This window comes from Pseudopipra pipra, chromosome 3, assembly GCF_036250125.1.
Source record: "Pseudopipra pipra isolate bDixPip1 chromosome 3, bDixPip1.hap1, whole genome shotgun sequence".
In the NCBI taxonomy this organism is placed as follows: domain Eukaryota; kingdom Metazoa; phylum Chordata; class Aves; order Passeriformes; family Pipridae; genus Pseudopipra; species Pseudopipra pipra.
The window spans coordinates 72222776-72245708 of NC_087551.1; the positions used below are offsets into that span (position 1 = coordinate 72222776).

General features: G+C 37.7%; 1 protein-coding gene across 1 annotated transcript in view; it reads left to right on the plus strand.

Annotated features, from left to right (window-relative positions):
* The window catches only part of PREP (prolyl endopeptidase), an 89677-nt gene that overhangs the window by 15686 nt on the left and 51058 nt on the right, over nucleotides 1-22933 (plus strand). Inside the window, exons 6-7 of the mRNA XM_064649865.1 lie at nucleotides 31-152; nucleotides 9851-9956. Coding sequence (XP_064505935.1) covers nucleotides 31-152; nucleotides 9851-9956 — 228 coding nt within the window. The remainder of the gene's footprint in view (nucleotides 1-30; nucleotides 153-9850; nucleotides 9957-22933) is intronic.

Below are 22933 nucleotides of genomic sequence, written 5' to 3' on the forward strand. Positions count from 1 at the left end.
TAATTGGTTTAAATATCTGCATTTCACTAGGCACTGAGACCTCTACTAATTTGCACCAAAAGTTGTATTATCACGTATTAGGAACTAACCAGTCAGAAGATATCCTATGTGCTGAATTTCCTGATGAACCAAAATGGATGGGTGGAGCTGAGGTATGGTAAACATCCTGCAGCTTGTCATTGTCATGTTCTGTGTTTCAGATTCTAACTGATAGTAGGTGTTAAATGGAAAACATTTTATTAAAAGAACATGTTTTATTAGTGTTGTAGAGGTGACAGTTGAACTAAGAATCGTTGATTAAGAATTCCCAAAAATAAGACTATCTGGTTTGCTTTAAATCAATCCTCCAGCCTGTAATGACACAATCTCATATGCTTTTTCTTCATTGAGGTCATTCTGCCTGATACACATTCCAAGACAGAGAAGGATCTTTTGAGAGATAATGTGTCACTGTTCTTGTTTCTTCTTCGTCGATGTTTAGCCCGATGTTTAGCAAAAAGCTTGTTCCAATAATCAGCGTATCTGGATATTCCCTGCCATATATTTATTTTGTTTATTTTCGTTGTGTCTTTCCTGAAAAATAAATATGTCTATTCTGCTTAATTAAAGAATGGAGACATACAGTTCAAAATCTGCTAATACTGTGTGCACAACTGGAGAATTCTAGGTTTCCCTGCAAAAAGTTTTATCAACACAGATAGAGTACAGACTGTGTTGTTGGAAATGGAACCAGTGACTGCTAGTGCAATTGATTTCTTAAGCTTATTTTGTTGAACTACTACTATATAGTGCAAAGGTTTTGTAATTAATATGTGGTTCATTCTTCATATTAGGTTTAACGGTGCTCAATTCAGTGTACTAAGTGCTATTGGAATGGAGTGTTGGTCATTCTGTTTATCAAGGAACTGATGTTTTTCCAGTGGATGAATTCTCCTAGCTACTATGTTTAATCAATACATTTTGTTTCTATATAGGGTCTTTTTTGGTCTGATGCTTTTGATAAATATGAAGTGTTTTTACTCTGATTTGGGTCCTAGACTACTTTTCCCTGAGAGTGTCCCTCTTAAAAAATTTGATCATCAGTCTGTGTCACTTTTCAACACATTAACCCATGAAAATGTTGGTGGGAGTCTTTTCTGTGGGCTGCAAGAAAACAGATCCTTTCAGAGAATTTGAACAGTGAGATTTAAAATAAGACAGTGAGTGAGAACATGAAGGGCTTCCCAGCAAAGTGATGACACTGAGCTTTCTCTATATAAATCAGATTTATCTGTAGGTTCTGTGAATAACAAAAACCTTTTTTACACAATCTGATGTATTCATGAAACATACATTTAACAACTGACCTGAATATCAGTGTAAACTTGCAAACAGGGCTTTGGATTTATTTTTTTTTTTTTTTAATTTTCAAAAACTAGTCAGTTCTGTTGAGTTTAACTGGCAATAAAATGGAATTTAGAAATCATTATCCTTATTTTCCCCTAGTTCCATGAATAAATGGACTTTCTGTTGGTGACAGATGTCTTGTAGTGATGTATCCACTGATTCACATGAGTGATGTTCATTATTATTATTATTTCTTTCCAGTATCATGAGCTAAACTCCACATGTTGTTGAGAAGGCAAATTCATTTTCCATGGGGGAGGACTGTTGCAGTCTGATTCATTAGGCTCTTGCTGTAGAAGGGGAAGATGAAAGAATATGGTGCAGCTATGAGTTCTGAAACCAGTGGAGTTGAAACAGCCCCATAACTCTTGGGAAGGTGGGGAGGGTGGTGAATAGAGAAAACACCTCCCTCCTGTGGGTTCTTGTTTAATAGATTTCTATCATAGAATGGTATGGCTGCTTATGACTGTTTTCTTGACCTCTAGGAGGCATAAATGTCCAGAGATGTTCCATAAATGCTATTTTAAGGAGTGGTAAAACAGAGATCCGCCTCAGAAAATAATCATGAACTTATCTAAGTGAGAGTACTTTGAAACAGCTGATATTCTGAGGTTGTGCTGTGAGCTCCAGCTGTAAAATATGGCTCTGTTATAGTGATAGTAATGAAAAAATGGATTTTAATGGCCAGGAGAAAAAATATTCTGCAATAAAAAAACCCAAAACCAAATTAAACAGTGCAGTTGCAAAATGTGGTTTCATCCTTGTGCAGCAGGTCAAAAAATCTTCTTTTCAGGCCATTCCAACAAGTTTTCTGGTGAATGTTTTAAAGTGTTTGAGGACATGGAAGACCACAAAGTAATGGGGGAAAAGTTAAAATATTGTTAGTAAAAATCAAATTATATCTCTTTTTGGTGCTTCCTTGGTGCCGATATGCTGCCATAGATTTTAAAATACACAGCTCAACATGCTGTGAAATGAATGCTTTCATGCATTCCTATCAGATAAATAAATAAATGTTTTAATTTTAGCAGCCTTACTGGTCCAAATAGGTAGAGCCCTCTATAAATTGGATTCTTTTTATGTTTTACACAAGCTTCAATGAAAACAGTTGGATTATGGTGTAGGAGTTCTAATCTCAACTACCAGACCTTTCTCTATGGTGGGGCTTGAGTTGAAACTTTCATACTCAGAGCAGAATTTGCAGGTCTCGCAACCACTGGACCAAGAAAGAGAAATAGAAATTCCAAGCTTGCAAGTGAAAAGCACTGAGAAGGAGATCCTTCAGAGACTGCAGCAGTAATAATGTTGCCACGATACTTCAGAAAAAATGAGTAATCTCAGGTACTGTAGGAAGTCAGAGTGGTGTGTATTCTTAATGGAGAAAAGAAACTAGGTCACTGATGAGGACAAAAGAGGCTTGTATAAAATTCTGTCAACTTAATATATGTACAAGACAATATGCAAGAAAATAGCTTCGGAGTTTTTTTCCTCATTACACATTCAACACCAGCCCCAAGTATGCTTGATTTAAACAAAATCTGTGGTGCTGAAAATGCTATTGGCAGAGAAATATATATATATTTCCAGTTCTTCACTTGAAGGGATTACATGTTTATCTGTTTATTTTTAGTCATACGTATAAGTTTTGAAAAAGAGCCTATGAAACCTTTTTTTAGTTTAGAGAAAGCATGTGCATTTCTGGTACAGATTCTAGGATGATGGGGGAGTTGGGAAGAGAAGGGATGGAGTTTAATTGAATAAACATCCCAGTAGAGGGCAGTCTGCTATGAAGATTTTAAAACCTTTGCAATGTCTTAGCTACTCTGGAAAAAGGAACATCCCATGCTTCTCTGTTTAAGTGGCATGTTCTTGCTTCTTCTTCAGACTGACTGAGCATATCTCTCTTTTGCAGACAGGCTGTTATTCTCAGAGTTAAACAATAAGTTATATAAGAGTCTTTCATGGCTGGTAGTGTTAAAAGTCCCTGTGGTACTGGCAGCAAAGTAAACAGGAGAGAAAGGAGGGGGCGAGGGGAACTCTCCTAGCCCAATTCTGCCAGCAGTAAAACAAGTACAATTTTTCATGTTGTTGTTTAACAAGCACTGCCTCTGAATTGGCTATTTTTTTTTAATTTTTTATTTTATATTTAGAGTTGTCACTTAACATCAGTGGCTCTTAACTAGGGAGGTGATCTTGCAAATGAAATTCAGAGCACAGAGGGGTAAGCTGTGCTAGGAGAAAGTGTGCTGGCTGTGGTGTGTTTTCACTGCAGGAACATTGACATGCAGCATGCTCAGGGGAAGAGTGAGTAGCATGGAGGGGAAGGGCTGAAAACATTGTCAGCTTGCTCAAGTGAGACATACTGATGGTTAAAACAGGGCTGTGGGAATTTTTCTAAAGCCTTACACTATCTTTGTCAAGCCAGGATCTGGAATAGAAAGCCTACTATGACTATCTTCCTGCAGCCCTGGCAATAGGTCTGGAGAATTTTACTATCAAGAAACAACCAGGTAGTAGTTTTATTATTTATTTATTTTACTATAAGCTGAAGGCCATGGTAAAAGTTGTGTGTGATGTTTCTGACATCAGAAGATTACTGATTTTATTCTGGCTAGACTTAAGAAAGAGAATGGATGTAAATATGCATGTACGTATTGCTGGGGTCCTCTTCTGAACAGGGCTGCCTGGTGTCCTGTTGGAATTGAAACAGTTGTCAGCCCAATGATCTAGGGTCAAAATCCCACTTCTGTGGCTCTGGTAGGGCTCCTTCAGCCTCAAACTTAGCAGAGGCTCAGAAGAATATGGTCAGAATAGAAAGGCTCTTTATACCAGCACATGATATCTAAAATCCCAGAAGAAAAATCCAGCTGGAATAAGGAATTTAAATTAATGCCCAGTGCAAGTTTTCTAACCGGGGAAGTGGGTGGATAAAACATATCAGACTGTCATTTACATATGATCGTATCCGTGTCCTGCATAAGGTATGTTGGGTCTGCTCTCAGAATGTAGTAAGTAGTTTCTGTTGGACCTGATCCTGAAATTATGCAATCCTGTGATCACCCATCATGATGGTTTCTGAAGTCTAGTCGATTAAGCCAGTACTCTGCAAATAGAAAACAAACAAAGCCTTTGCAGCCTGAGAGTACCAGCTTTGGGTGGCTTGGATTGTTCAGATGGTCCCAAGAGGTCGCTATTTGAAAGGGAGTTCTTGCCCCAGTCCTCAAAGTCTCAAAAAACTGCTAGAACATAAAATGTGACAGGAGGTATGAGCAAACTTCAGTGACTTACTGGAACCACTGCAAAGGTAATATCAAAACATAGCTTTATGTTCCTTTCATTAAAAAAAAAAAAAACTACACCTCTTCCCTCCCCAAGAAAAAAAAAAAAAAAAACCAAAAAAACTCCAACCCTTCACAATCATTTTATCTAATGAAAAAATTTAGATAATAAAAGTGGAGTTTGAAAGGCTGGGAGATTACAGTGGGGGTTCTTTGTGATCATGCAGGCAGATCTTTGTGGCATGGGAACATGTGCACATCTGTGATATTAGAACACTTGAGGATGTTCAGACAGCATAATTGCTCTTTACTGATCAAATGTTTCAGCAAATGGTACAGAAATTTTTTCTTTTTTCTTGTAGAAGCCATGTGCTTTTTGGTTTTTTCCTTAAATAACAACAGATAGGTAATTTCTGCATCAAGTGAAATTTTTCTTGTATGTGAAATCTTCTTAGTTGAGTCATATTCAGGGTCAGTGTTATGCAAAAGTGCAGTATATATGTAAAGTTAAGGAAGTAACTGATGTTATGACTGTTTTATTGCGGTGACTAGGTACATCCCTAAATGTAGATTAAAAAAAAAAATCTAGTCAGTCACTCTGTGTTTTTAAGCTGTTACATCCATAACATATAGTGAAAATTGTGGCAATGTTAAAATGCAGCTTATTGATGCAATGAGTTTTTAGTTCCTAGTTATTAAAGCCATGCATTGCACAGTTGCATCTCTCTTGCCACCCATCTTTCTTTCTCTGGATGCTTTCATCTTCCGTGGCTGGATACACGGAGTCCAGTTAGTAATTTGACCTTTTGGCTGTGTTTGAAAGTTTTGATTCTGTTTGTGATTTTTGTGAACTTCAGTGTTTATTTTTTTCTATGAGATTGATTTGATGTATTTCATTGGAAATGCGTTAGATAGCAATGCAAAGGGCACTAGTGCATGAAGAACAGTAGTTTGCCAAATAACCACAGATAAAGATCAGGCTGTAGATTATCATGGTGTTAATGTCTGCAGTTAAAGAAGAGAGTTTATCTTTTCCTATATACAGGCATATTATCTAATAACTGAATTTTACTTTTTTAATTTTTAGAACATTGTTATGCAGAAACAAATTATGCAGTAATTAGAGTTTTTTCCCACCTTGAAAATAAAAAGGGGAAAGGCAGTAAAACTTGTAGTTTATCCTCTTAAAAAGGAATGCCTTAGTATGATACTATGTACTCAAAGGGCCCCTATTTGTGAACTAAATATAAAGAACTCTTCCTTGTCCTAAATCTGGCAGTGGTGATTTTCCAGGTAGTGTTTAAAGAACTTGCGTTAATAGTCACTGGGGTTGCTGGCATGCACATTACTTGGAAGTAGAGCACTCTGATGTCTGTCCTATTGTCATTTTAGTTGAGGGGTAATACATAAAGCCAGGAAGTCTGAAAACCACCTGCCTTCTCCTGTTCGTTCTTTTTGTTGTTGTTGTTTGTTTAATTATGTATGAATTTTTGGTCTGAAATGTGCTGCTACTAGACAAAATATTTAACTTTGCTTTTGCTGTGGATCCTAATAAAGCTTTGGCATTCCTTATATGGCTTGTATGATGAATCAATTGGATTTTGTAATGAAAGAAAATATTTAAGTGATTACAAGATTCCTTTTACTAATTGGGCTTTAAATAATTTTTCTTATTTTGATAATCATTGATTTATTGAAATTGCAGGTAAATCACTTCATCTCTTAATGCTTACCTAAGCTGTGCTTACTTTTCATCAAACTGAAGAAAAACAGGTAGCATTGAAACAAAATTGCTAAGGGAAAAAAAACAATTCACAGAAAATACTCCTCTAGAAACTAAAACTCCTCTATAAAGGTTTTACTTTAAAGAGTTTGATGCTTGAAAGATTAAATAAAATAGTACTTGGGAGCACAGCTGTCTTAATGATACTGCTGTGCATGTTAATGTGTATGGTGTAATGATGGTCATAACGAATGTTTAAGAAATAATAAATATAACAAATTCAAAATTGCCAAGTGACTGAATGGCAGTAGTGAAACTAAAAGCTATGTACCAATGTCAGCTCTTTGAAGTAATCCTTCCTTTACTAGTGCCGAGTTAGGGATTATGTGTTGTGCTGTGTTATGCTGATAAAATCATTGTTATGCTGAAGGTTTTTCAAAGCTCTAATTGAAAGGCTACAGGATCTTTTCTGTCCTGCTTTGACAGATCCTAAATGTTGTTTTGAGAGTTGCAATTGCTTTATAACTTCCTTACTTTTACCAGTGGGTGTTGTTCGAAATGATAGTAATTATTTTAATGAGAGAAATGTGCACTGAGTGGCATTCCAGAGCTCCTTCAGAAATTATTGAAATGTGTTTCCTTTTCAGTTTAGATGGAGGAAACCAGGTCTGACATTACAGCTGTCTCCCTTATGCTGAACCATGAATGCATTCTAAGATTTGACTGAGATGTTAGTGTGAAATTTCAGTTCATAAATTTGTGAGCCAAGAACAAGGATTGCAGTTCAGCTCATGAAGATGATGTAGCTGTATAAGAATAACCCAAATGGTAGTTGGTAAATCCTATTTCCTTTTGCCATCCTGAAACCCAGGATACTGTCTGTTTACAGTATAGAGTCAGTGGCATTCAGGCTGTGATTCCACATTCGTCAGTGCTGCAATCTGAGCTGCCTTAAGCAATCTCTGCCCCTATTATTCATGTTTCCAGCTGCTTGGTGCAGTGTGTTAGCTTGACCATTTGTGCAACTGCACAATGAGTGGACCAAGATAGTAATATGGCAGAGGGACTTCTTTTATTATTTTTCGTTTTTTGTTGTGTTTAGTCTTTTTTTTTTTATTTCCTCCTTCCCCTCCTGGATTCTTTGTTTTGTTTATTTTGGATTTTTTTTTTTTATTTTTTTTGTTTAACATGCTATTTTTTCAACTGGATCAGTTCCCCAGACTGGTTTACTTCACAAATGGCAGATGCTTGTACTGACATGACATGGGGAATGAACTTGCATGGATACAAGCAAGTATAGCAGTAGAAAGAGCTAGAGGTAGAGACCTCCTAAGCTGATACTGCTGCCAAGATTTGCTCACCAAACTGTAACTTTGCAACGTGAATGTCTAAATCTAGGGTATAATGCTAAACATTTTAGCGTGCTGCAGTCAACTGTATCTTGTCCTGTTTCTGTCAAATTCCTTTGGGTTATGGAACGCACTGATGTAAGAATAGCTTTAGACAGACATAATTGGTATCCCACCAGCAAGATGCATTGGGAGTTCCTACTTCAAATTAAACATAAACTGCTATCAACTCTTAACCAGTCCAGCTGGGAATAATGAAGGAAAAACTCATTAGATGTACTCAGATTTGCTGTCATCAGAGGTTCTGAATTGCCTTTGTAACAACAGAAATTTGCAAGTCAGTGTTCTTTCTTGGGGAAAGCAATCGGTCTTCTCTTAACTGTTTAATTCACAGTATCAAAGAACAGATTTACACAGGTTCTGACTGTGACTGAAAGACTTTTGTGTGTCATACTCTGAAGTTTAACTGAAATTTATATTTCTATATACCACTTAAATTACTAGATATGTTTTTTGAGTTTGGGAGGAAGAGGAGGAAACTTGGTGCTTTTACAGGTATGGACAGATGTTTAAGCAGTGCATTGCAGTAATTTTCTTAATTACAACTGACACCTTCAGTTATTGTTTCTCTAATAAAACACTTATGATGCTTCTTTCAAGACAGATCACCTAATCTTGGCTTCCTTTTCTGGATAGACTCCCTTCTAGGAAGGAGGAAACAATGTCTCAATTTTGCAGATTACCCAATTAAAGCTATCTTTGCTGTTTCATATAATGGGGCTTTTTTTTGGTCCAGTAGGAATCTTAGGTGTTCCTTTCTATTTGTGTTGTGAGATTTCAGCTCTGTAGATATTTTTTAGTCATATAATTAGTTGTTAACAAAATACCTGTAAAAAATACAACTTGGAAACACTCATTTGGGGTTTGTTTTTGTTTTGAGGACTCTCTGATTGTCGGGGCTTTTTTGTCAGCTTTCGTACACTGACATTTGTCTCTATTCTACTAGGTCCTCTTCTTGTGTCTTCAGAACTGTGGATTTGTTTGAATAGCAGTATCGTTAGAACCTAATTCTTTGCAAATTTATTTTCCTTAACTCATTCTACAGATATTTTGCACAACTAATGTTACAAATATTAACCAAAATATGTCTAAGAAGTAGTGACAATGTATGAATAAGAATCCTTTGAAGATGTGTTTAGGGCCAAGTGGAAAGTTGCCAGAACCCAGATTCATGTTTTTTGATTAGGGGTTTAAATTTCCATTAGATATTGTCGTGTAAGGACAATATGGACAGGAAATTGCCTGTGTCAGCTCAGTTCATTAAACATCTATGGTACTTATGGAATATGCTCAAAACAGCTCAGTTAGGAGTGGGAAACTTTAAGTTGATGACTTCTTGTTACTTCCTGCCTTTCCTTGTTGGGCTTGCACTTTCAAAAGCTTTGCCAGGAAACAGAGTATGTTTGGAAAGCCCAAGTAGCAAGAAGGATTCATTTTGAAAATTTTATCGTGTGTTATGCATGTGCAAAAGTGAACCAGAAGCTTCAGAAAATTTATAACTTAATGCTCATTTAACAGCAGCACTAGATTTTTGTGTGTGTAAACGTAATGAAAAGGTCAAAAATCAAAATTCTGAGTGTCATATAGTTTGCCATAGTAGGCAAAGCAAGGGCGAGGAGGTGCTCCAGGTGCTGGAGTAGAGATTGCCCTGCAGACTGTGCTGAAGACCACGGTGAAGCAGGCTGTGCCCCTGCAGCCTACGGAGGTCCATAGTGGAGGAGATATCTGCTGTGACTTATTTAGACACCTGTTTAGCTGGAATACATTTAATAATAATAAACTTTCTCTGTTTTAATTCATGGTGAAAATAAACAGATAATGCTGTTTGGTTTTGATCTCCTGAAACGTTAGCAGACTGTACTTACTTTATTTATTGATGTAAGTGATAAATGTGGGTTCTTGGTGAGTTCTCATATTCCATTCGTGTCTGTTTACTCAGCTAACTGTAGAAACAATTCATTTTTTCCTCGGGGTTTAGGTAGTAACTTTTCAAGTTAGACTTTTTTTTTCTCCAGAGGATGAATTTTCTTTGATTTTTCTGTAACTTCTTATAGGTGTCGGATGATGGTCGATATGTCTTGCTGTCTATTAGAGAAGGCTGTGATCCAGTGAACAGACTGTGGTACTGTGATCTACAAAGAGAATCTCAGGGTATATCTGGTATGTGTTTTCTTGCTTTCTAAGTTTTGCTTCATTTTAAGGCAATGTATGACTTGAATTACTTTGTTTAAATATATGTATTTCAATATGCCTATTGCTTAACCTCCTTAATGCAGAGATCATGAGAAAAAATAAGCACTGCTTCCTTCTGCTAGCATTCCATTTTCTGTTATATATCAGTAGATGGAAAACTCTGTTCATAGTTCTGTGGTTTGTTTAAAAGGTCTCAATGAAAAATCGATGTAATATAGGCAGCCTTACCCAGTGTATGTTTCATTTCATTCTACCCCACTAGTACTTTTCCATGTTTAATTTCTTTTTTGTATTTTAAAATAATTTAATTTAATTTAATAATTTAAAATAATTCATGTCTCCCTTCAAGCACTAATAACCTTTTTTCAAAAAAACATAGCTGCTTTATGGATAACATTTTTTTCTTCATATAGTACTAGGAAATGAACACAAATCTTCTGATTTTGTTTTGTAGCAACACTGTTATTACAGTAGAAGTATCTGCTCATACTTCGAATACACTTTCATGGAATGTTCCTTCCTTGCTTTCTAGTTGGATTAGTGTTTGGTTGTGTATTTGGCTTTTTAGCCTCAATGGTATGGGATGAAAGTATGGCACTTTGCTCCATGTGGCTGTTGTTGATGGTTGGCATAGTTAGCTGTTTTATTGATTGGTGGTTTTCTATTTCCAGAGTATTGGATTATTGAAATGTCATCTTCGATATGTGCTTTGCGTACAACACAACTCAGCTTTTTTCCATTCTTTGCAACTTTGTTTTTGTTAAATACTGGATCTCAAGAAACTTCTTCTTTTGTTTATTAACAGAATATTCTAGGCCTAGGAGTGTGATTAGGACTGATAGAAGCTTTGCAATATGGAGTGTATAGTTCTGTTTCACCCTGCCTTTATTGCACTAGGTGGTAGTTGTGTTCTTCCCTTAGTTCATCAACAAGTCTTAGTACAATATTTTGCATTTTGGTGAGTTTGGTGTTATTGATGATAGTTAACAGTTTTATACTCCTTTCTGGGAGTAATTTTTTGAGGCATGTCACACGCTCATTTTATAAAGGATATTTCTTAATTACTTCTAAACTTGTCTTGAACAGCTGTAGTTGTTTAATGCCCTCTTGAATGCAGGAAGTTGCAGGCCTAGTCAAAGTCATTACGTGCTTTCTATGCAATTATATTTCAAACATAAAATTGTGTAGATAAACTCTTTAGTATAGTGAAGCATTTTTGTAAATGATAAATTGCATTGTCATTCAAGTTGACACTCTCCAGCTGGAGACAGAATACATGAAAAGCATAGCTCTCCTCCCATATTCACCCTCCCATTTATAGAGACACTGGACAACTTTGAAGAGAATACTATCATCAAGCCTTGAAATGACCATGAATGAGATAATGAAGCATCTATTTTGTACTACCTGGTATAAGGTAAACCTACAGTTTAACCTTTTCCAGGCTTGAAAATGCTTCTTTAAAAAAGTGTTTTCTCTGAACCAGTCTTTGATTTGTCTTGCTACTTGTTTGTCGTTGGACAGGAGTTATGCAATCCTTCGAAATTCTCCCTTTTTGCCTATAAAAGGAAAGATCTAGCTGTAACCATTTGTTTGCACAAATTCCCTATTCTATAAAGTTAGGAACTCTCCAGATCTGTCTCACTAAGTTGCCAAGTGCACTTTCATTACAAAGACTCTTCTTTACCCATGTCTTACCTCCATGTTAGTGAGCACAGGCTTAACAGTAAATGTCTGGGATACTTCCTAAAGTTGATCTTCTGTGGAACTGTAAATATGCTGAACCTTCAGCTTTTGGTGGCCAAAGGCAATAAGTTGAGCAAGCAGTAATATATGTAAGCTTAAATTTTGGCTCTATTAATCTAGCCCACAAGAGGTGTAATTTCAGTTCAACTTTTAATTTTCTGAGACAGCAAGTGTAGAACAGGTTGCTTGTGAAGTTAGGAGAAATTAATGCCAAATTTCAGTTAAGCTGTTCTAGACAAGTAAATGAGCAGCTCTGGAGTAGTGGAGTTAAATGGCAAATCTGTTTCTTAAGACTTGCATTTAACTGCTGGTGGTACAGGCTGCTCAGTAATATATCAAGATATGTTCAGATGGGTTAAGTGATGCTTAGAGAATTATGTATAACAGTAGCATATTCTTAACAAAACCGTGAGATACAAAAATACTGGCTCTTGTTACGCTATCTTTGGAATGCAGTGTTAGTACAATCATCTGCGTAAGTATCAAACTATACCTCGTTATGAAATTTTAGGAGAATCAAGTGACTTTGAAAAGTATCTCTACTTTTAAAACATGTTACATGATCCTTCTGTCTTTTGGAACAGACTTTATTTATGAGTAGATCTCATACCTTTGGTGACATCTAAGATAGTTCTTGCCTTCAGAACTATTGAATGTTTAATCTATGACTTTCTACTTGAATTGTTTACAATTATATATTTGTTCAAGAAGCCATTCTAGTGTTCAGAATACCACATCTTAGTTTTGAAAAAAAAAAATACAAAGGAAGAAAAAAGTAGGCTACCTAGTGCTTTTCCAGTCTCCTTGGTGGTACTTGATATAGATAAATAATTAGATTTTCAAGCACATTTTTTTTCCCTACTTGCTCATTTAATCCAGGTTGTCCAAGAATACTCTAGTTCTTTAGAAAATTTTCTCTTTATGCTAGAGATCTTTTAAGTCTCAAACCTCTTTAGACTTATACAGAGACAATCAAACACAAAAAGCAATGAGGCCTTTTCGAAAGGTAACAGTTATATTTTACATAGAATCCATTAGTTATACCACATGTTTCTTTGTAAGGAAGTAAAAGCAACTGCTAAGCAAAAGCTAATGGGTGAGATTCAAATTCTTATGAAGTTTGTGGCAAAACCCTAATTGTACAATGACATGCTTCAACAGATTGTTTTCAGTGCTCCTCTGTAGCATATATGGTTTATAAAATAGTGTTTCAATCATGTAATCATGGATTTATCTTTTTTAAAATATTTTGTGTCCCAAGGTAAACATATCACTGTGTAGTTTGAAATGCTACATATAAAACCAGGAGTGAAGAAATCTTTGGTTACTTAGACTTGCACAAAAATGCAAAGAACGGATTCCCATCTGTGACTTATTAACTAAAAAACCTGTTTCAAAGTGTTATGTTAGCTACATCAGGGACACCTTTCTTGATTTTTGATTGCTAGTTGTGATTTGTTTTCCTTTGACAGGAGGAAATCAAATATCTTTATCGTTTAAAGAATTTTCGTTAAAAAGACCATGTTCTCATAGTCAACAAAACCATCCACTGAAAAGTGAATTTGTTTTCCTTCTAATCCACTGAGGCCTTGTGGAATTAACTGCAGTTCTGTTACTGTTTCTTAGAGATGATGGTTGCAATGATAAAAGCTTCTTATTTGGCCACTTGCAAACAAATGACTGTGAAGAACTCAAGAAGTTCAGTGTGGCAGCATTAGTACTGACTGCCAAAATGCCAGGTGGTCATCTGCAGGAAAACTGCAGGAATGTCTATCAAAATGCAATTCCTTATGGATATAGATTAATAGTTCATTTCCAAGATAAACTTGTATTTTTGCTGGAAATAAATCCATATTTCGTGACTTAAGAAAAGTAATTGGGAATAATTTGTCTAAATTATTTGATCTTGTCTAATTGCAGTGTCTTCGTTCTTGTTTTGTGGAGAATGAAAATACAAACTGAAACCCGCGACACTAGGGAACTGTAAGAGAACAGAGGAAAATATATTTGGCCTCTTCAAAGAATGGTGTGGAATATTTTCATAGTGTGCCTCTTAATCAGTAGTGATCTCCAAATCTGACAAAAATCGAGTTTCTAGGGCCAGTAGGTTCCACTTATCCTGAGAACACTTCCAAATGCAATTAATGAACTGATTATCTTGATAAAGTCTTATGAACAAGCAACATAATTAATTATTGCTGTCCTTATAGGTTAAAAAATGAACTGAAGGCAGCAAAAAGTCAACTCCCATCTTACGTCAGTTTATAATTTGTACCTTTTATATTGTATTTTCTGAAAGGAGAAGATAAGTCTGAGATACTTGGCTCCCCTCTGCGAAGGTCCCTGTCAACATAGTCTCTACTCTTTATTGCTATTGCTGAAACAGAGACCTGGCACAGAATTTGCAAACAGAAGTTTGGATGGAGCAATGTAGCCATAGGTGTATTTGTGATGTTCTCAATACTGTCCTTGTGCTGGAATTTGCAAGCCTTTCAGATGATGGCAGTTTTAAGCATGTGTTCAGCCAGCATGGTTTAGGAGGGGCAGGTCCTGTCTGACCAACCTGATCTTCTTTTGTGATCAGGTGACCCACCTGGTGGAGGAAGGGAAGGCTGTGGATGTGGTCTATCTGGACTTCAGCAAAGCCTTTGACACTATCTCCCATACCACTCTCCTGAAAAAGCTGGCAGCCCACAGCTTGGACAGGGGCACCCTGTGCTGGATCAGGAACTGGCTGGAGGGCCGGGCCCAGAGAGTGGTGGTGAACGGAGCTGCGTCCAGTTGGCAGCCAGTCACTAGTGGTGTCCCCCAGGGATCAGCGTTGGGCCCAGTTCTGTTTAATGTCTTTATTGATGATCTGGATGAGGGGATTGAGTGTACCATTAGCAAATTTACAGATGACACCAAGTTGGGGGGCGTGTTGATCTGCTGGAAAGCAGGAGGGCTCTTCAGAGGGACCTGGAAAAGCTGGAGAGATGGTCTGATTCCAGCAGGATGAGGTTCTACAAGGCCAAGTGCCGGGTCCTGCACTTTGGCCGCAACAACCCCCTGCAGCGCTACAGGCTGGGGACAGAGTGGCTGGAGAGCAGCCAGGTAGAAAGAGACCTGGGAGTCTGGACTGACAGGAAGCTGAACATGAGCCAGCAGTGTGCCCAGGTGGCCAAGAAGGCCAATGGCATCCTGGCCTGGATCAGGAACAGTGTGGCCAGCAGGACCAGGGAAGTGATTCTTCCCCTGTACTCGGCATTGGTGAGGCCACACCTGGAGTCCTGTGTCCAGTTCTGGGCCCCTCAGTTCAGGAAAGATGTTGAGATGCTGGAGCAGGTCCAGAGAAGAGCAACAAGGCTGGTGAAGGGACTCGAGCACAGGTCCTATGAGGAGAGGCTGAGGGAACTGGGGCTGTTTAGCCTGGAGCAAGCTCAGGGGAGACCTCATCACTCTCTGCAACTACCTGAAAGGAGGTTAGAGCCAGGTGGACGTTGGTCTCTTCTCCCAGGCAACCAGGATAGGACAAGAGAGCATGGTCTTAAGCTGTGCCAGGGGAGGTTTAGGTTGAATATTAGGAGAAAATTTTTTTACAGAGAGAGTAATCAGACATTGGAACGGGCTGCCCTGGGAGGTGGTGGATTCACCGTCCCTGGAGGTTTTTAAGATGAGACTGGATGTAGCACTTAGTGCCACGGTCTAGTAACCACTGCAGTGTTGGATCAAGGGTTGGACTTGATAATCTCAGAGGTCTTTTCCAACCCAGTCGATTCTATGATTCAGGCTTCCCACTGCTTCATTGTAGGGATGGCATACACTGCCTATGTAACTTAGAGACTATATCCATACAGTGACAGGTTGGACACAGCCTGTATTCTGACTCTGCAACTAAGGAGTGTGCCACCTCACCTCCATGTGTCAAAGCTCTCTTTCTCCAAGATATCATAACTATATCCAAGTTGCCTGTTGGGAATGATTTGGGCAAATACTGTCCCCCAAACTGTGATTGCATGTTGTCTGTTAATTGGCAGAGACTAAAAATGTGAGGGGGGATGTGGTAGTCATTAAACAGTGCAGAAGTTGGAGCCTGTGTCTCACCTATATATACATATATATATATATATATATGTATATAAAACCAGGTTGATTTCACATGGCAGCCTGGTTTGTGTTAATTTCTTGTGCAGTGAGATGTGAATTACCTGGCCTTGATTAAAGACTCCCTGTCATGATCTGTTTCCAGATGAACTATTCAAGAGCTGAGATGATGGATGTAAGTGAGGAAAGGAAGCAACACAGTTGCAATTTGCCTGCGTGAAAGTTATGTTCCTTTAGGAAGCACTGGTCGCAGAATGAGAACGATAGTAATTGCTGTGATGGTAATGACTGTAATAATGAAGTTGTCTTAAGGTAAAAGTAAACTGAAAAGGTGGTCTCCATCTCTCCTTCTCTCTGGCAATTCATGCAATCTGACAATATTGCACTGGATATACAGAGGTGGGGAGGTGGCAGATTTCATATGATCTCATACAACTCTTAAATTTTCTCTGTCATGTATAGAGATTGTTGATACAGTTTTTCATTATATTCATCTTTGGGGGCTTTTTTGATTTAGTGAACTTCAGCACACAGATGGACATATGAAAGTGGGTTATACTGTTATGAAATATTTCAAGTCTGGTGTCAACAAATTTCTCATAGTTCTGAACTGACTTGTTTTGTAAAGTCAGTTTAGAAAGATAAATGCCAATAGAGTAAATATGCTGTACTTAGGGGTCGTAAGAATTGAGATTGACTAGCTCATTGTGGGCTTTGTTTCTAATTTACTGTAGATTAATGACATGGTACAATTTTTTTGAACATTTTTACCTATATATTAAAAGACCTGCTTGCTCAGAGTAAAGTTTTATTTTGTTTGTCTGAAAGACGGAAAAAAATTGTTTTCCGTCAAAGAGCACAGTATCTGATTGAACTATTTTGCAGGCTAGAATGGAGAAGTGAGGTGAAAAGGGGGGATCCATCTTGGGAAAAGAGAGAGAAGAAACAGGAGTGCAAAATGAAACAATATATTTCATGTGTGGAAATGGAAAACACTTAACAAATATCTGCCTTGTGGAACTCAGAAGATGGCTGTGAATTCAGGGATGAGTCAGCTACTGTGGGAATCATTAAGCAACACAATATAGCCCATAACAGGCTTACAGCAGCTCAGAAATTTCTTTCCCCAGCAGGTGAAAGGAACGTGTAGTCTTTGCTTTTTACTCTTATTTATATAAGGCATGATTTTATAGCAAGAAAATTATTTCCTTTTTAAATTTCAAATTAAACTCAACAATTTCTGGCTGCTTTGAAAAGATTAATCCAATAGAATAAGCACATCCCGTTGAAAAAATTAAGCTGTAAAACCTTTTTTTGCCTTCTTAAATTGTGAACTTTTCCAATATTTATGTTCAGTTACATGCCTGTCCCGTTTTTACTGGCTGTCTAGACAATACAAATAAAAAAGTAAATTTGCAGTAAATTTTCGATCTGAGAGGCTGAAAAGAAAGATCCAGATTGTTCCACAAGAATGAGCAAGAAATGGAACAGAATGATTTTGCTAGCAATCTATAAGTAGTCAGAGTAATACCTTTCTTTCCAAAGTGACAGAATAATATTGTAGTTCTTCCTCTGTTTCTCATCCCAGATGTTGTTGGGGTTTTTTGCAGTTCCTTTAAGCTTTTCTTTACCACATTGGTCTTGTTTTCTGACTGAGAGTTAGGCAGTGGTGCTAAATCAAAATGTCTTGTTGTTTTGACGTGCCTGGCGTAGGTTTTAATTGAGTGACCATTAGTTATTTTTGTTGTTCTAAATAATTTTCATTTTTTCACAGAATGTGTTGCTTTCTCCTGCAAGAAGACAGGTCATCTTCAGTCTTGCTAGTGAAGAAAGAATAATGGGCCTTACAAATAAGGAACATAAAGTATATTTTCCTGGTTTGTCCCATATTGGATAGATCTGTGACATGATCTGGACATTGCAACACTGAAATATTTCAATATTTATCTTTCAGATTCTCTGCTACTCCATGGTTCATGCAGTCCTGAGCTACATTTCCGTTCTATAAAATTCAAAGAGATAGGGACCACAGAAAAGAATGCAGGAAAACCTACCTATGGAGCTGTCGAAATGGGGAAATAGGCAGTGTTGAGGGGTGAGGGGCAAAGTTCAAACTACATGGGATGTAGATACTCCATGTTTAATAGGTAACTACCTTTCTGAGGTATCACAAAATATACAAGGGGTTGGTGTTTTTCCTGTAATGGCATAGAGTGGAGAACACATACTGTGTCTTTGCTTTGACTATGGATGTTGTCTCTTGGGATGAGACACTGTATTCACTCCATACTTTGCCCTAAGATGAGCTTCTTAGCTTGGATATTACCTAAGTACTTGTGGAAAATCCGTTCTTTGTGAAAATCATCTACTGGTACCTCAGTCACTTCTGTGCATTTCAGGACAATATTCTAGGTGCCAACCAATCCAAAGTAAATTGCTTTGATGTGGAGGAAACCTCTGACTTAACTTTCCCACAAGTTATCTTGTTATGAAACATGGTTTACCCAATATTTGCCATTTCATTGTTGCTTTAGTAATGGTGAGTAAATGCATTTCATTAACTTCTTGCACAGCATGAGTTGTTGCTTCTTTTTGCATACTCCCTTTAAATAAGTGAGGTGATAATGATATCATTAAAGACTCTATACAAGCATGACATTTGACTAGATCTGTACTGAGGGCAGTTGTGTTCTGTGCATTTATTGATTCTTGATGTATTTCTCAGGCTATGGACTAATGGTAGTTAACTTGCCCTGTGTTTAGCAGGAAATTACCTTGTCTCTGAATGGAAATCACATCTAATAAATGAGAGTAGACTATTTCTAAATGTTTAGGAAACTTAAAAGAGTTCGACTTGTTTATTTCTACATTTGAAAAATTAAGTGTGTCAGATAGGACTTCCCCCTTTACTGTGTATGATTACTCATGATATTTTTGTCAAGAGCTATAGATTAATTGAACTTGCAGTGCAATCTTCTGTAATAATTCTTGTCAAATTGTATTCCTCAGAAGGTAATCTACACTACTGTTTCTGTTTCTTTCCATGAATAGTACAGGGAGCATCTGAACATCTTTTCTGCTTCCCAGAGTGCTTCCCTTCCCCCTTTCACAATGTTTCTGCTGTATACAGACTGAGTCATTTTCCTCTTCAAATGTTCGGGTTGTTTGCTAGGTTTTCAAGTGAGCCATTGTGAGCTATTTGTGCCAAAAATGGTCCTTTTTAGAATAGAAAATCACCGTGATAAGTAACCTATGACAAATACATAATAGCTTTTTTTTTTTAAATGGGAATTTTAAATTAGTCTGAAAAGGTAAGAGGTTTGGGGGATAATTTTCCCCTGCTTTTCTACTACCCCGGGCCTCTCGTGAATCCTACCAGGTAAAGCCAGTTTGTGGTGTAGCTTTTAAGACAAAACTCTTTGTGTTAGAAGTGACTAGATTTACCGATTGGAGTTTTGTGTTTACAGCTAACTTAACTAAACCCACTTTTTAAAAAAAGCTTTTATTATCTGATATTGGTGCTTTACAAATATTCCATTTCTCAAGACTGGATATCTGTGGCCATAATTCACAGTATTGTGGCAAGGCAATAGTGAGGAGACATCACTGGGAGAAAACAAGAGGGCTGCTCTTGGGGTAACTCCCTTGCTGTACTCTGCTTCAGGTAGCTGTGGATATGGGAGCTCTTCCCTTCATGCTTGCTACTTTGGTTGCTTGTGGGGTGAGCTTTAGAAAGATCAGGCAAAATTAAAATTATGGGATTCTTGTTGGGATTTGACCACTCTTTGTCAGCGACTGAACCAACTCACACAGTTTAATTTCGCTTTATGAAATTTCAGTAGCAGGAGTGCAACAGCTGTGTGTTGGGTCAGGAAGGACAGCACTGTAGGTTCATGTGCAGAAGGTTATCCCTCATTCAGGGCTCCAGATTTCCCTACTTATCTTGCCAAACTGCTGATAGGCTTTTCAACCCTTGACTCTTGTAACAAACATTTAAAAGTGATCAAATACTAAGTATTTCTTTAAAAAAACACACATGTTTACCCAGTAGCTGAGCATTATAAGGCACGATTTTTAGTAACTATTTTACCAAACTTGCCTTCCAGAACACAGACAGCACTCAGGTTTGCTTGTATGTTGAACCAGTCAAACAAGAAAATGCTCTCATTAATCACTTTGCTTAACTGTTTTTGGGATATCTGAAAATGTCTCATAGTAGCCAAGCAGCTGGATACACAGTAATCAAGCGATTATATATAAGCAACCTTGTTGTGCACCTTGCTAAAAAAATCCCACAAAACCCCCCAACCAAACAATGACTTCAAAAAAACCAAAACCAGTGGTTTTTTTCTGTAGCATGTCTCTTCCTGTTTCTGTGCCTGATAATAATTTTGTTCTTCCCTTTTCTTGAGAAATGAGTTTGTTTCTTTTCTATTAGATTGTCAGGCTTTACTGTTTATTCTTTTGAATATGTGGTTTGGTGCAGCGAAGAAAGAATTTAGCACCAATCTGTTGGTGTGGAACAAGAGACAAATGAAAGCTGTTTCATCACCCTTGGCTATGAACTTAAACCAGCATAACATAGCCTGTTGGTCTTGCTGAAGTTGTCCTTAATATTGACCTTTTTCTTTATTTTGTGTTATGGTAGCCACTATGCAGCCTAATAAAGAAATCGGGATCCTCTTGTGAGCCCCACAGAACTGTTTTATGAGTCACTGACGCAGAGCCCTGGGCAGAGCCCCACTTTGCTCTCTTGGGGGGAGCTGAAGCATGAGAATAGAGGGGGAAAAGAAGGGATATAAGGCAGTGCGAGGAGCAAAAGAGGTAGCTCTTGTTATAACCTCTGGGAACATAGAAACTGTGAAAGGCTGCTGTGACTCTGGAATGCAAAAAGTCGAAAGGGTTGGCTAATTGGAAAGCACAGCCTGAGTTGTTGACCTGGAAGGGAGACTAAAGGCAGGTTCGTCTAAGCAGGAGGTACAAGGGCTTTGTGGAGAGAGGACAGTGGTGTAGGGGCTTTTATACTTGGGTGCTGGGCTGCTTGGAGATTGGTAGTTTGTGTGTGATGGGAACAGTGTGAGGTAGTAGGAGGACACATAGAAGCTAGTGTAAAATAGATGAGAACCACTGCCTTGGAAAGATGAGATAAAAATTGAGCAAACACAGAAGTTCACAGCTTGCTGGTTGCTTAGTCACTGTCAGTTGCAACTGCTTTGTACTAGACTGGTAGAGAGAGGTTGCAAGAAGGAATTTGAGAGCAGGACTGTCAGCCTCAAGAATTTTTATTTTGCTTCTTTGTTTAGAAGATTGTTCTTTTTTTCCCCCTCACTGAAGAAAGCATGTACGTGACTTGAGGGCAGGTGGAAAAGAAAAGGTAATGTTTGTCCAGTTCCTGTTGAAAATAGGATTCTTTGGCCTTTTGTGTCTGAGTTTAGCCTTGCAATTTATCAGGCTCTCTTAAAAATAAATAAATAAGCAACGAACAGTGCTATATACAGTTACATCAAAGGGCTGAGTCACTATGTGCTGGGTAGCCTGAAAAAATGGATCAAAACCTTTGTAATGAAAATAAACAAGAGATACTGAGGAGACAGTAGACATCAGCTATAAAGTGGAATGTGGTGGGAGAAAACTCATCCCTTTTTGAAAGACTTTCTGTGATTGAAGTAACTTTAAAAAAAAAAAAGTTTCAAAAGTCAACATCAAAACAAGGCCATTATATCCTAGTCCCTAACAAATGGGGAGAAAAAAATCAGTTGTCTTGAAACATATGTGGAAGCCTCAACAATAGTGTTTACTTTAAGAAAAATGTTTCATATCCTTTAAATGGCAATTCCAAAGAGTTTTGCTTTCAGTGTATTTTTTTAATTGGTACCAAATTATTAGTAATAAAAATGAATAAAATTAGCAACAAAAAAAGAGCTGCATATGTCATCTGTCTGAATTTCTGTAAGGCCTTTGACATGGTCCCCTACAACATCCTTCTCTCTAAATTGGACAGATATGGATTTCATGAGTGGACTGTTCATTGTTTAAGGAATTGGCTTCAGACCCCTCATCATCTTTGTGGCCCTCTGCTGGACCCTCTCCAGTAGCTCCTTGTGTTTCTTGTACTGAGGAGCCCAGAACTAGACATGCCTGGAGAGGTGAAGGCTTCAGGGAGACTGCTGACTCTCAGTACTTAAAGGAAACCTATAAGAAAGATGGGGACAAACTTTTTAGCAGAGCCAGTTGCCAGCGGTAATGGTTTTAAACTAAAAAAGAGTAGGTTTAGATTAGATATAAGGAAGAAGTTTTTTACAACGAGTGTGATAAAACACTAAGGTTGCCCAGAGAGGTAATAGATGCCCTATCCCTGGAAACATTCAAGTTCAGGTTGCATGGGGCTTTTCATCTAGTTGAAGATGTCCCTGCTCATTGCAAGAAGGTCAGACTGGGTGACCTTCAAAGGTCCTTTCAAACCCAAACTATTCTATGATTCTATGAAATTAAATAGCTTGCTATTAATTTGAGCAAGGAGATCTTCATGCTGCCACTGTCTAACTGAACATTACATTTATAAATAGTATTCATAATGAAGTTATTTTTTAGATTAGGTATTTGTGCTTTTGTTTGTGTATATTAGAGAAGTGTGGTGTGAGAGAGAGATTACCTTTGATGCCTGTTCTTTTGTTGCTATGTTCTTCTACCTGAGGACATAAGCTATAACTCTCTCAAAACAAAGCATGTTCTCTTGTCCTGTCTTTTGAGTGATTATCCCAATGGAGGTAAAATAGAAGCCTTGAAACTGATTGAGAAATGTCTGCCCATAAAGGTGTTTGATTTGTTTTTTCTGGATTAATCTTTGGTTGACATGTCTGAACTTATTTAACTCAAAGGAATAAATAATGCTCATTGAGTAGCTGTCATCCATTATCTGCAACTTGAGTGGTACAAACCCAATGAACTTGCATTCCTTTCAGAGACATCTTAATATCTCCTCTCCAGTCTTCCCCCCTTCAGACCTTCGTAAGTGAAGTCAGGTCCCAAGAGATAAAGAGATCTGGCTTTCAAAGAGAGTCCAAATTGTTTGAAAATCTCTCTTGCCCTTTGGAGACCAGAGTGAGACACTTAAT